The 13,137-nt window shown below is 40.2% G+C and overlaps 1 protein-coding gene across 1 annotated transcript in view; it reads right to left on the bottom strand.

Moving 5' to 3' along the window:
• The window catches only part of LIPC (lipase C, hepatic type), a 307,115-nt gene that overhangs the window by 105,685 nt on the left and 188,293 nt on the right, over positions 1 to 13,137 (bottom strand). The window contains exon 5 of the mRNA XM_073618814.1: positions 4,731 to 4,910. Coding sequence (XP_073474915.1) covers positions 4,731 to 4,910 — 180 coding nt within the window. The remainder of the gene's footprint in view (positions 1 to 4,730; positions 4,911 to 13,137) is intronic.

Raw genomic sequence — 13,137 nt, 5'->3', positions numbered from 1 at the left:
TGCTAATAAATGGCTTCAGCCAAACACTAACCACGAGTGAAAGAAAAGTTTTTGTGTTATCATTCATATTCTCTGAAAAATGGCCAAGAAATCATAAATTCTGTCAGGGTATGTAAACTTATGAGCAGAACTGTATATTGCAAAAAATAAAAAACCCAGTGGTGATTAAATATCACCAAAAGAAAGCTCTATTTGTTTGAAAAAAATGATAAAAATGTTGTTTAGGTACATTGTTGCATGGCTGAGTAATTGTCATTCAAAGTGTGAGAGTGCTGAAAGCTGAAAATTGATCTGGGCAGGAAGGGGGTATAAGTGCCTTGTATTGAAGTGGTTAAAGAGGGCTTCCAGATTCCGATAAGCTCCCTGCCCACAGACCCCCACAACCACCACCCACGGTTGTCTGGAAGAGGCCCTTGTCCCCATCAACACGAGGACAAGGTGCTGTGGGGTGGGGGGGGCAGAGCCCCCCACCCCAAAGCACCCACCCCCCCATGTTGAGGGCATGTGGCCTGGTATGATCCAGGAACGGGAGTGCTCACTTGTCCCCCCCCCCCTTTCCTCCCCCACACTTTTTTTTTTTGGCATTGGGTTTCCCCTCAAAATCCATAACAGACCAAAGGGTCTAGTATGGTCTTGGGGGGGACCCCACACCATTAAAAAAAAAAAATTGGGGCGTGGGGTTCCCTTTCAAGATCCTTAGAGCACTAGTTGCATTCCACAAGTCGGATCAGTTAAGATGATGATCCCACTTGGATGCGACTTACATTCAAATTAATGTGCTGAAATTTTGCCCAAGTCAGACCAAAGTAGTGCAGGAACCTTTTTCAAAGTCAGACCAACACAAGTCGGACCAGTTAAGATGGCTCTCATGGGGAACCATTGATTTTGACATGTGCTTTCAAAGTCGGAGCACTTGTCAGACCAGTGTGAACCGGGCCCAAGGCTCGGTTCACACTGATGCAACATAGGATCCGACTTGTGAGACCACAAGTCGGATGACATGTGAAAATTCAGTGTTTCCCTATGAGAGCTCTTAAGGTGGTTCTAAAGGCAGAAGGTTTTATATCTTCATGGTATTTTTAACAAAAAGAAAAACTGAGACTTTAGTATCATTTTAACCACTTCAGCCCCAGGAGGATTTGCCCACTTCATGACCAGGCCATTTTTTGCGATACAACACTGCTTCACTTTAACTGACAATTGCGTGGTCGTGCAACACTGTACCCAAACAAAATTGACGTCCTTTTTTTCCCCTTTTTTTTGTGCTATAAACAAAAAAGAGCGACAATTTTGAAAAAAAAAAAAACAATATTTTTTACTTTTTGCTATAATAAATATCCCCAAAAATTAAATAAAAAACAAATGTCTTCATGTGTTTAGGCCGATATGTATTCTTATACATATTTTTGGTGAAAAAAATTGCAATAAGCGTATATATTAATTGGTTTGTGCAAAAGTTATAGCGTCTACAAAATAGGGGAAAGATTTATGGCATTTTTATTATTTATTTATTTTTTTACTAGTAATGGTGGCGATCTGCGATTTTTAGCGGGACTGATAATTACTAGGAACAGACAATCTGTCTCTCCTGTCCTGTCAGAACGGGGATTTATGTGTTTACACACACAAATCCCATTCTGGCTCTCGCGCCCGTGATCGTGGGGGCCTGGCGGACATTGCGCCCACCGGCCACGTGCATAGGGTCCCCTGCCGTGCAGCAGCGCACATGCGCACATGCACGCCTGTTATGACTCTTATACAGTATCTCACAAAAGTGAGTACACCCCTCACACTTTTGTATATATGTTATTATATCTTTTCATGTGACAACACTGAAGAAATTACACTTTGCTACAATGTAAAGTAGTGAGTGTACAGCTTGTATAACAGTGTAAGTTTGCTGTCCCCTCAAAATAACTCAACACACAGCCATTAATGTCTAAACCGCTGGCAACAAAAGTGAGTACACCCCTTAGTGAAAATGTCCAAATTGGGCCCAAAGTTTTTCTTTATTTGACAAGTCTGGGATGACAAGACATACACTTAACTATTTCCCGACCGACTCACATACATTTACGGCGGCAGGTTGGCTCCCCTGCGTGAATTGCCGTACCTGTAAGTTGGCTCCTACGGTATCTCACAAAAGTGAGTACACCCCTCACATTTTTTTAAATATTTTATTATATCTTTTCATGTGGCAACACTGAAGAAATGACACTTTGCTACAATGTAAAGTAGTGAGTGTACAGCTTGTATTACAGTGTAAACGTGCTGTCCCCTCAAAATAACTCAACACACAGCCACTAATGTCTAAACCGCTGGCAACAAAAGTGAGTAAACCCCTTAGTGAAAATGTCCAAATTGGGCACAAAGTGTCAATATTTTGTGTGGCCACCGTTATTTTCCAGCACTGCCTTAACCCTCTTGGGCATGGAGTTCACCAGAGCTTCATAGGTTGCCACTGGAGTCCGTTTACACTCCTCCATGACGACATCACGGAGTTGGTGGATGTTAGAGACCTTGCACTCCTCCACCTTGCATTTGGAGATGCCCCACAGATGCTCAATAGAGTTTAGGTCTGGAGACATGCTTGGCCAGTCCATTACCTTTACCCTCAGCTTCTTTAGCAAGGCAGTGGTCGGCTTGGAAGTGTAGGCAAGACACACTTGTCTTTGTACTCCTCACCTGGTTGCCGCTACACACACTTCACACCATCTGAACCAAATAAGTTTACCTTGGTCTCATCACACCACAGAACATGGTTCCAGTAATCCATGTCCTTAGTCTGCTTGTCTTCAGCAAACTGTTTGTGGGCTTTCTTGTGCATCATCTTTAGAAGAGGCTTCCTTCTGGGACGACAGCCATGCAGACCTATTTGATGCAGTGTGCGGTGTATGGTCTGAGCACTGACAGGCTGAGCCCCCACCCCTTCAACCTCTGCAGCAATGCTGGCAGCACTCATAAGTCTATTTCCCAAAGACAACCTCTGGCTATGATGCTGAGCATGTGCACTTAACTTCTTTGGTCGACCATGGCGAGGCCTGTTCTGAGCGGAACCTGTCCTGTTAAACCGCTGTATGGTCTTGGCCACCATGCTGCATCTCAGTTTCAGAGTCTTGGCAATCTTCTTATAGCCTAGGCCAGTGATGGCAAACCTTGGCACCCCAGATGTTTTGGAACTACATTTCCCATGATGCTCAACTACACTGCAGAGTGCATGAGCATCATTGCAAATGTAGTTCCAAAACATCTGGGGTGCCAAGGTTCGCCAGAGTGGCCTAGGCCATCTTTATGCAGAGCAACAATTTTTTTTTTCAGATCCTCAGAGAGTTCTTTGCCATGAGGTGCCATGTTGAACTTCCAGTGACCAGTATGAGAGAGTGAGAGCGATTAACACCAAATTTAACACACCTGTTCCCCATTCACACCTGAGACCTTGTAACACTAATGAGTCACATGACACTGGGGAGAGAAAATGGCTAATTGGACCAAATTTGGACATTTTTACTTAGGGGTGTACTCAATTTTGTTGCCAGAGGTTTAGACATTAATGGCTGTATGTTGAGTTATTTTGAGGGGACAGCAAAGCTGTACACTCACTACTTTACATTGTAGCAAAGTGTAATTTGTTCAGTGTTGTCACATGTAAAGATATAATAAAATATTTACAAAAATGTGAGGGGTATACTTACTTTTGTGAGAAAAAAAAAAAAAAAAAAAAAAAAAATATATATATATATATATATATATATATATATATATATATATATATATATATACACACACACAGACCAGTGTGTGTGTGTATATATATATATATATATATATATATATATATATATTTATATTTATATTTATATATATATATATATATATATATATATATATATATATATATATATATATACATATATATATACAAACACAGACCAGGCCACACAAAATATTGACACTTTGGGCCCAATTTGGACATTTTGAGTGCAAGGTCTCTAACATCCACCAACTCCGTGATGTCATCATGGAGGAGTGGAAACGGACTCCAGTGGCAACCTGTGAAGCTCTGGTGAACTCCAAGGGGTTTACTCACTTTTGTTGCCAGCGGTTTAGACATTAATGGCTGTGTGTTGAGTTATTTTGAGGGGACAGCACGTTTACACTGTAATACAAGCTGTACACTCACTACTTTACATTGTAGCAAAGTGTAATTTCTTCAGTGTTGTCACATGAAAAGATAATAAAATATTTACAAAAATGTGAGGGGTGTACTCACTTTTGTGAGATACTGTAGGAGCCAACTTACAGGTACGGCAATTTACGCAGGGGAGCCAACCTGCCGCCGTAAATGTATGTAAGTCGGTCAGGAAATAGTTAAGTGTATGTCTTGTCATCCCAGACTTGTCAAATAAAAAAAACAGTATCTCCAGCAAGAATAAACATAGCCTCCAAAAAAAGCCTTTAATGCAATATCTTTTATCTCTTTCCAGAACTGTAAGGTTTAAAAGATGGGGAATATATGGGGGAGAGTTTAGTAACAAATAGACCTGAAACTGTATATAAACTATTCTCAAAGTGTATAAAAAAATGAAATCCAAGTCCCCATGCACTATATGACAAAGCTAGGCTTCAAAAAAATATTGAAGCTACTGTCTTTTACAATATGCTCACAGCAATCCATCCAAAATCAATTATTGGATTTCTTTTTTACTGATGCTATAAAAAAAAAATCTTACCTCAAGCCATTCCAGAAATTCAGCTATCTCAAGACCAATAAATCGAGTATTTTGCACAGCAACTGCATAGTGTACATGGGCTGAGGTTAGCCAGTTAGCAATGATAACATTAACTTGCTTATTACTTGACTTGAATGTAGCTGCCATCTTTGAAAGCCAGGGTTCCAAGGAACCATCAATCTAAAATTGTTAAAACATATTAAAAATTATATACTATATATATATATATATATATATATATATATATATATATATATATATATATATATATAAAATATAAACATAAATTACAGTATTTAACACTTTTTTTTTGCACCATGCATATTATAAGCACATATGTTTTGATGTTGTGCTGTCTAGATGTATTCTATCAGGTGACATAAATATTTTGTATTATATGTATAGGCAGCAAAAGGGATATAAATTGGAGAGTCAAACTTCTTATGTGTTACCATTACAATTTTCCTGATACTTAAGAGATTTGCAGCAGGAAAAAAAAAACGTTTGGATTGTTTGCATATATACATTCTACAGTGCTTCATGTTGATGTGAATTTTGCATTTTGCCTGCAGTTCATAATTAAGCATATGACATGGATTTGCATTTATTGCAAATGAGCCCCAAGGCTAATTATCTGGGAGATTGCAAGAATATTTTTAGTCACTAAAGAATAATATGTATAGAATACATTTCCTTGCTTTGTATTAGAAGATATTTATTAGTCCTTTATGTCCCACTAGAACAACTAGTTAAAATTATTAAAGCGGAACTAAACTCTTTCAATCAACATTAAAGTCATTCAAAGGGTCAGATTCATGAAATCTGACCTGGGCACATATATTTGCAGTGTTTACTTATCTCTCTCCAAAGCACTAAGTTCCATGTCTTTCTGCTGCCCCGCGTTCCTCTGTTATCAGCATGATAACTTCTGACACGTTCTCCGACATGGGAGATAACAGCAGCTGGAAATTTGTGTCTAGGAGGCAACTTAGAGATACTGTAATAAGCAGAGCGCTTGTCTATTCACGGCACTGCTCTGCAAGTTTCTTCATTCCTCTGCCTATGTGAAGGGGGGTGTGCCTTTCTTCCAATCAGCTCTCGCACAGTGTAACTCCAGACTCCCCTCCCACTGCTGAAATAGGAAGAAAGATTTGTAACACGATGTGCACTTTCAAGCTGAAGACAGCAGATATACTGTACATGTAAAACTTATGTAGGGAGATTTGTTTCATCTCTGTGTATCATCTGGGGCTCTTAACTTCATTGGGTATATGTGAGGGTTTACATCCACTTTAACTATTTTAATGCTATGGCCTCATGCACACTGCAGCATTTTTTCCTGAAGCCCCTGAATACCCTCTAAGTTATCCTAGGTGTCCATGTACACAAAGTAGTTTAGAGGCAGGAGAAATTAGAGGCACAAATCTGAACACACCAAAACTACATTCAGGTGAGGAACTTTTGGACATAATAAAGCAAAACGTGTGTAAATGCATCTCATATTTAGGCACGCTTTTACAGTTTAGTGGTCAAAAGATAATTTTGAAGATGATGACAATTCATGAAATTCTGTGTATGCAGGAAGGTCTCTGTGACCTTGCCACACCTTGGTGTACTCACAGCTGCCGGGAGGGACACAATGGCTAGGGATGTGAGCCAGCCACAGCTGATCAAAGCTACTCAAAAGCACCCCCAAATTTGGGACCAGTCCCATCCTAGATATACAGACCACAGATCTAAAAGAAGATCTGGGATGAAATTGGCCAGAGCCTGAGTGAAGATTGGGATAGTCTTATGCGCAGCTAGAGGAAGGATCAAGTTAAGGGCATATGTCAGCATGATTTTATCTTTATGTAATTTTTTTTTTACATTTTGCATTTTTGATAAAAACAATTTACTTTTTTCAAATTTTTTATAAAAAATAATTAATTTTTTTTTTTCATTTTTACAATTTTTTTTTTTTTACATTTTACTGTGAGCTGGTGCAAGAGATGACCACACAAGTGGAAAAGAAAATAACTGAGCTTGGGGATATCAGGTAAAAGAGAAGAAAAAATGTTGTGACCTGAATAATCCCAGAGTGCCATAGCATATATGTGCATCTTGGGGAACTGGGAGTGGTCTACTACTGCCACTCTTTCCAGCTGCTCCTGTGGAAGCTTTCTAGGCACTGTTCCTCCCGGTCCACACATGCACCAATCTGCAAATGTGGCATGTCCCTCTTCTTCCTTTCACCAATCCGCACCTGCTCCACACCTGACCTCAACTTTATATATTCCCTATCCCACCATGGATCCCACCCAATCCCCATCTTCCTACCCTACTTACCACCCACTTTAATTGTATTTGTTTTTTTTTTGTTTTTTTTACAACACCTTATTTTTTGTAAAAGGGCTACTTATTGGCCAATTTTTATGGCTTTTTTTTTATTTGGCAAATGTTGTGGCCACAGTTTATATGAATGTGTTTTTCCATTCAATCTCTTTCGTCTGGAGGAGGTGTTTTCTCAGCTAAGCATACCCCCTTTCCTACATGCATGAGCTAAGGGCAGATGGACTCTAGGAATAAATGCTACATGAATCATCTGCCCTTACTCAAGATAGCCACAGCTAGAAATGCTAGGGGGGTTTTGTTTTTAAAAGTGATTTCTCAACAAAATAAAACATGGAGATATGGCTGGCTGGGTGAGTTTGCTTTGAATATTTAAAAATGAACTAAATAGAGTTTTGGGCTGAAATCTTCAGATTATTGTCCACCCTGCTTAGCAGGCAAATCATCCCTGATCCAGCTTTCGCCTTGCTAAACCGCTGTCCACCTGACCTTACAAAGGCCCAATCGAAACTAGCAATAAATGTCATCACGGCTGCTAAACAGACTATAGCAAAGGCCTGGAAATCTCCATTTCTCTGCTCTGTAGAGACAAAAAATAGGATCACCCAAGCTATGATCCACAGTGAGATTGAGGCGACCATCTTAGATAAGATCTCACGGTAACTGAAAATCTGGCAACCATGGGTGGATCATTTCCCCCCCTAGGGTTGGAATCCTAGGGTTGTGAAATGAATTTCCTACCCCGGCTAATCCCCTGTCTTATTGCGAAGAAGATGGCCTCTCTCTTCCTCTCTCTTCCCCACTTTGTCACCCATCTTTGCTGTTCTTTCTCTTACCCCTTTTCTTCTCCTGGCGGCCTGATAGGCCTTTATATCGTTTCTTACTCTTTAGTTTGGATCTCAATCATCTTTCCCTCCAGATTTTATCTAAGATATGTGGTTAGGGCCTTACGTGGTACTCCTCTGGGACCCTCTCCGCCTCCCCCTTGTAACCTGTTGTGGTATAACTACCTGTGCCATGTGCATGTGGGAGGTGGGGGTTACTCTCCCCTATATTCCTTTTACTCATGATGTAATATTATCATTTAGTTACTATTTACTATTGCAACCTACGTATTATTTAGTTATCTGTACTATGTTCATGCACGATAACATTTGTAATACTTAGTCATTGTTTCTTATGCAAAGTTTGTTACCTACTTTAAATGTTAATATTGAACAAGAAAAATGAATTAAAAAGGATTTTCAGTTTGTGGCACTCAGATATTGCTAAGTTCCGCTTTAGGTACCATTTTATATTTATATATATATATATATATATATATATATATATATATATATATACACACCATATGAATATACAGTGGGGACGGAAAGTATTCAGACCCCCTTAAATTTTTCACTCTTTGTTATATTGCAGCCATTTGCTAGAATCATTTAAATTCATTTTTTTTCCTCATTAATGTACACACAGCACCCCATATTGACAGAAAAACACAGAATTGTTGACATTTTTGCAGATTTATTAAAAAAGAAAAACTGAAATATCAGATGGTCCTAAGTATTCAGACCCTTTGCTCAGTATTTTGATCTAATACAGCCATGAGTCTTTTTGGGGAAGATGCAACAAGTTTTTCACATCTGGATTTGGGGATCCTCTGCCATTCCTCCTTGCAGATCCTCTCCAGTTCTGTCAGGTTGGATGGTAAACGTTGGTGGACAGCCATTTTTAGGTCTCTCCAGAGATGCTCAATTAGGTTTAGGTCAGGGCTCTGGCTGGGCCATTCAAGAACACTCAGGGAGTTGTTGTGAAGCCACTCCTTTGTTATTTTAGCTGTATGCTTAGGGTCATTGTCTTGTTGGAGGGTAAACCTTCGGCCCAGTCTGAGGTCCTGAGCCCTCTGGAGAAGGTTTTCGTCCAGGATATCCCTGTAATTGGCTGAATTCATCTTTCCCTCGATTGCAACCAGTTGTCCTGTCCCTGCAGCTGAAAAACACCCCCACAGCATGATGCTGCCACCACCATGCTTCACTGTTGGGACTGTATTGGACAGGTGATGAGCAGTGCCTGGTTTTATCCACACATACCGCTTAGAATTAAGGCCAAAAAGTTCTATCTTGGTCTCATCAGACCAGAGAATCTTATTTCTCACCATCCTGGAGTCCTTCAGGTGTTTTTTTAGCAAACTCCATGCAGGCTTTTATGTGTCTTGCACTAAGGAGAGGATTCCGGTAGGCCACTCTGCCATAAAGCCCTGACTGGTGGAGGGCTGCAGTGATGGTTGACTTTCTACAACTTTCTCCCATCTCCCGACTGCATCTCTGGAGCTCAGCCAGAGTGATCTTTGGGTTCTTCTTTACCTCTCTCACCAAGGCTCTTCTGTCCCGATAGCTCAGTTTGGCCGGACGGCCAGCTCTAGGAAGGGTTCTGGTTGTCCCAAACGTCTTCCATTTAAGGATTATGGAGGCCACTGTGCTCTTAGGAACCTTAATTAAATGCAGCAGAATTTTTTTGTAACCTTGGCCAGATCTGTGCCTTGCCACAATTCTGTCTCTGAGCTCTTCAGGCAGTTCCTTTGACCTTGTGATTCTCATTTGCTCTGACATGCACTGTGAGCTGTAAGGTCTTATATAGACAGGTGTGTGGCTTTCCTAATCAAGTCCAATCAGTATAATCAAACACAGCTGGACTCAAATGAAGGTGTAAAACCATCTCAAGGATGATCAGAAGAAATGGACAGCACCTGAATTAAATATATGAGTGTCACAGCAAAGGGTCTGAATACTTAGGACCATGTGATTTTTCAGTTTTTATTTTTTAATAAATCTGCAAAAATGTCAACAATTCTGTGTTTTTCTGTCAATATGGGGTGCTGTGTGTACATTAATATGGAAAAAAAAGAACTTAAATGATTTTAGCAAATGGCTGCAATATAACAAAGAGTGAAAAATTTAAGGGGGTCTGAAAACTTTCCATCCCCACTGTACATACTATATTGTCAAAAGTATGGACACCTGCCTTTACACGCACATGAACTTTATGGCGTCCTAGTCTTAGTCCGTAAGGTTCAATATTGAGTTGGCCCACCCTTTGCAGCTATAACAGCTTCAACTCTTCTGGGAAAGCTGACCACAAGGTTTAGGAGCGTGTCTATGGGAATGTTTGACCATTTTTCCAGAAGCGCATTTGTGAGGTCAGGCACTGATGTTGAAGACATGGCTCACAGTCTCTTCATCCCAAAGGTGTTCTGTCAGGTTGAGTCAGGACTCTGTGCAGGTCAGTCAAGATCCTCCACCCCAAATTCGCTCATCCAAGAAAGCCCTGGATTCTTTCCTAAATATACATAATATAATTGGGTACTAACATTTATAGGTAAAGTTGATTGAGGGAAAATCCGATTGCCTCTTGGGGGATCAGGAAGGATTTTTTTCCCCTGCTGTAGCAAATTGGATCATGCTTTGCTGGGGTTTTTCACCTTCCTCTGGATCAACTGTCGGTATAGGATTGGGTATATGGGATTGTATAATATTATTTTTTATTTATTTATTTGGTTGAACTAGATGGACTTATGTCTTTTTTCAACCTGACTAACTATGTAACTATATCCATGACTTTATGGACCTTGTTTGTGCACTGGTGCGCAGTCATGTTGGAACAGAAAGGGGCCTCCCCAAACTGTTCCCACAAAGTTGTCTGGTCCAAATCATTTGATGGAGAGGGGGATTATGGTGTGGGGTTCTTTTTCAGGGGTTGGGCTTAGCCCCATAGTTCCAGTGAAGGGAAATCTTAAGGTGTCAGCATACCAAGACATTTTGGACAATTTCATGCTCCCAACTTTGTGGGAACAGTTTGGGAATGGCCCCTTCCTGTTCCAACATGACTGCACACAAGTGCACAAAGCAAGGTCCATAAGGACATGGATGAGTGAGTTTGGGGTGGAGGAACTTGACTGGCCTGCACAGTCCTGACCTCAACATGATAGAACACCTTTGGGATGAATTAGAGCGGTGTCCATCCACAAATGGCAGCCTCCACAAGGGGAATGGAAAATCCAGCAGGAGCTACAGAGTGTAAAAGAGAAGAGAGGCACCTCTAAGTGTAGCAATATATGGTTGTGCTCATAAGTTTACATACTATGGCAGAATGTATGATTTCTTGGCCATTTTTCAGAGAATATGAATGATAACACAAACACTTTTCTTTCACTCATGGTTAGTGTTTGGCTGAAGCCATTTATTAGCAATCAACTGGGTTTACACTTTTTAAATCATAATCACAACAGAAACTACCCAAATTACCCTGATCAAAAGTTTACATACTTATTTTGGCCTGATAACATGCACACAAGTTGATGCAAAAGGGTTTGAATGGCTATTAAAGGTAACCATCCTCACCTGTGATCTGTTTGCTTGTAATTAGTGTGTGTGTGTATAAATGGTCAATGAGTTTCTGGACTCCTGACAGACCCTTGCATCTTTCAACCAGTGCTGCACTAACGTTTCTGGATTCAAAGTCATGGGTAAAGCAAAAGAATTGTCAAAGGATCTGCGGGAAAAGGTATTTGAACTGTAAAAACAGGAAAGGGATATAAAAAGATATCCAAGGAATTGAGAACGCCAATAAGCAGTGTTAAAACTCTAATCAAGAAGTGGAAAATAAGTGGTTCTGTTAAAACCAAACCACGGAAAGGTAGACCAACTAAAATTTCAGCCACAACTGCCAGGAAAATAGTTTGTGATGCAAAGAAAAACCAACAAATAACTTCAGATGAAATACAGGACTCTGAAAACACGTGGTGTGGCTGTTTCAAGATGCACAATAAAGAGGCACTTGAAGAAAGATGGGCTGCATGGTCGAGTCGCCAGAAGAAAGCCATTACTACGCAAATGTCACAAAGTATCCCACTTACAATACGCCAAACAGCACAGAGACAAGCCTCAAACCTTCTGGCACAAAGTCATTTGGAGTGATGAGACCAAAATTGAGCTTTTTGGCCACAACCATAAACACTACATTTGGAGAGGAGTCAACAAGGCCTATGATGAATGGTACACCATTCCTACTGTGAAACACGGAGGTGGATCACTGATGTTTTGAGGATATGTGAGCTACACAGGCAGAGGAAATTTGGTCTAAATTGATGAAAAGGTGAATGCAGTATTTTATCAAAAAATACTGGAGGAACATTTGCATTCATCAGCCAGGAAGCTGCGCATGGGACGTACTTGGACATTCCAACATGACAATGATCCAAAACACAAGGCCAAGTCGACCTGTCATTGGCTACAGCAGAATAAAGTGGAGGTTCTGGAGTGGCCATCTCAGTCTCCTGACCTCAATATCATTGAGCCACTCTGGGGAGATCTCAAACGTGCAGTTCATGTAAGACAGCCCAAGAATTTACAGGAACTGGAGGCTTTTTGCCAAGAGGAATTGGCAGGTTTACCATCCGAGAAGGTAAAGAGCCTCATCCACAAATACCACAAAAGACTTCAAGCTGTCATTGATGTTAAAGGGGGCAATACACAGTATTAAGAACTGGGGTATGTAAACTTTTGATCAGGGTCATTTGGCTAGTTTTTGTTGTCATTATGATTTAAAAAGAATAAACCCAGTTGAATGATAATAAATGGCTTCAGCCAAACACTAACCATGAGTAAAAGAAAAGTTTTTGTGTTATCATTCATATTCTTGGAAAAATGGCCAAGAAATCATAAATTCTGCCAGGGTATGTCTGAAGCTGTGGAACTTGGTGTAAGTGGAGCTGGAATAAGTGGGATTTAAAAAAAACAGAGTTAGAGTGTACAAGTCTTGCTGTTTGTTTGCTGTTTGTTTGCTGTTTGCTGTTTGTTTGCTGTTTGCTGTTTATTTGCTGTTTGCTGTTTGTTTGCTGTTTGCTTGCTGTTTGCTGTTTGTTTGCTGTTTGTTTGCTGTTTGCTGTTTGTTTGCTGTTTGTTTGCTGTTGCTGTTTGTTTGCTGTTTGTTTGCTGTTTGCTGTTTGTTTGCTGGGTTGCATTTTTGGGGCTTTTCCTTTTAGTTTTTAATTTGCCTTTTGCTGTCACTTTTTAAATAGCTT

This window comes from Aquarana catesbeiana, linkage group LG03 (genome assembly GCF_042186555.1).
Source record: "Aquarana catesbeiana isolate 2022-GZ linkage group LG03, ASM4218655v1, whole genome shotgun sequence".
Taxonomy (NCBI): Eukaryota; Metazoa; Chordata; class Amphibia; order Anura; family Ranidae; genus Aquarana; species Aquarana catesbeiana.
Note: the sequence above shows the minus strand (reverse complement) of the source record. Positions and strands in the feature narration are given on the sequence as shown.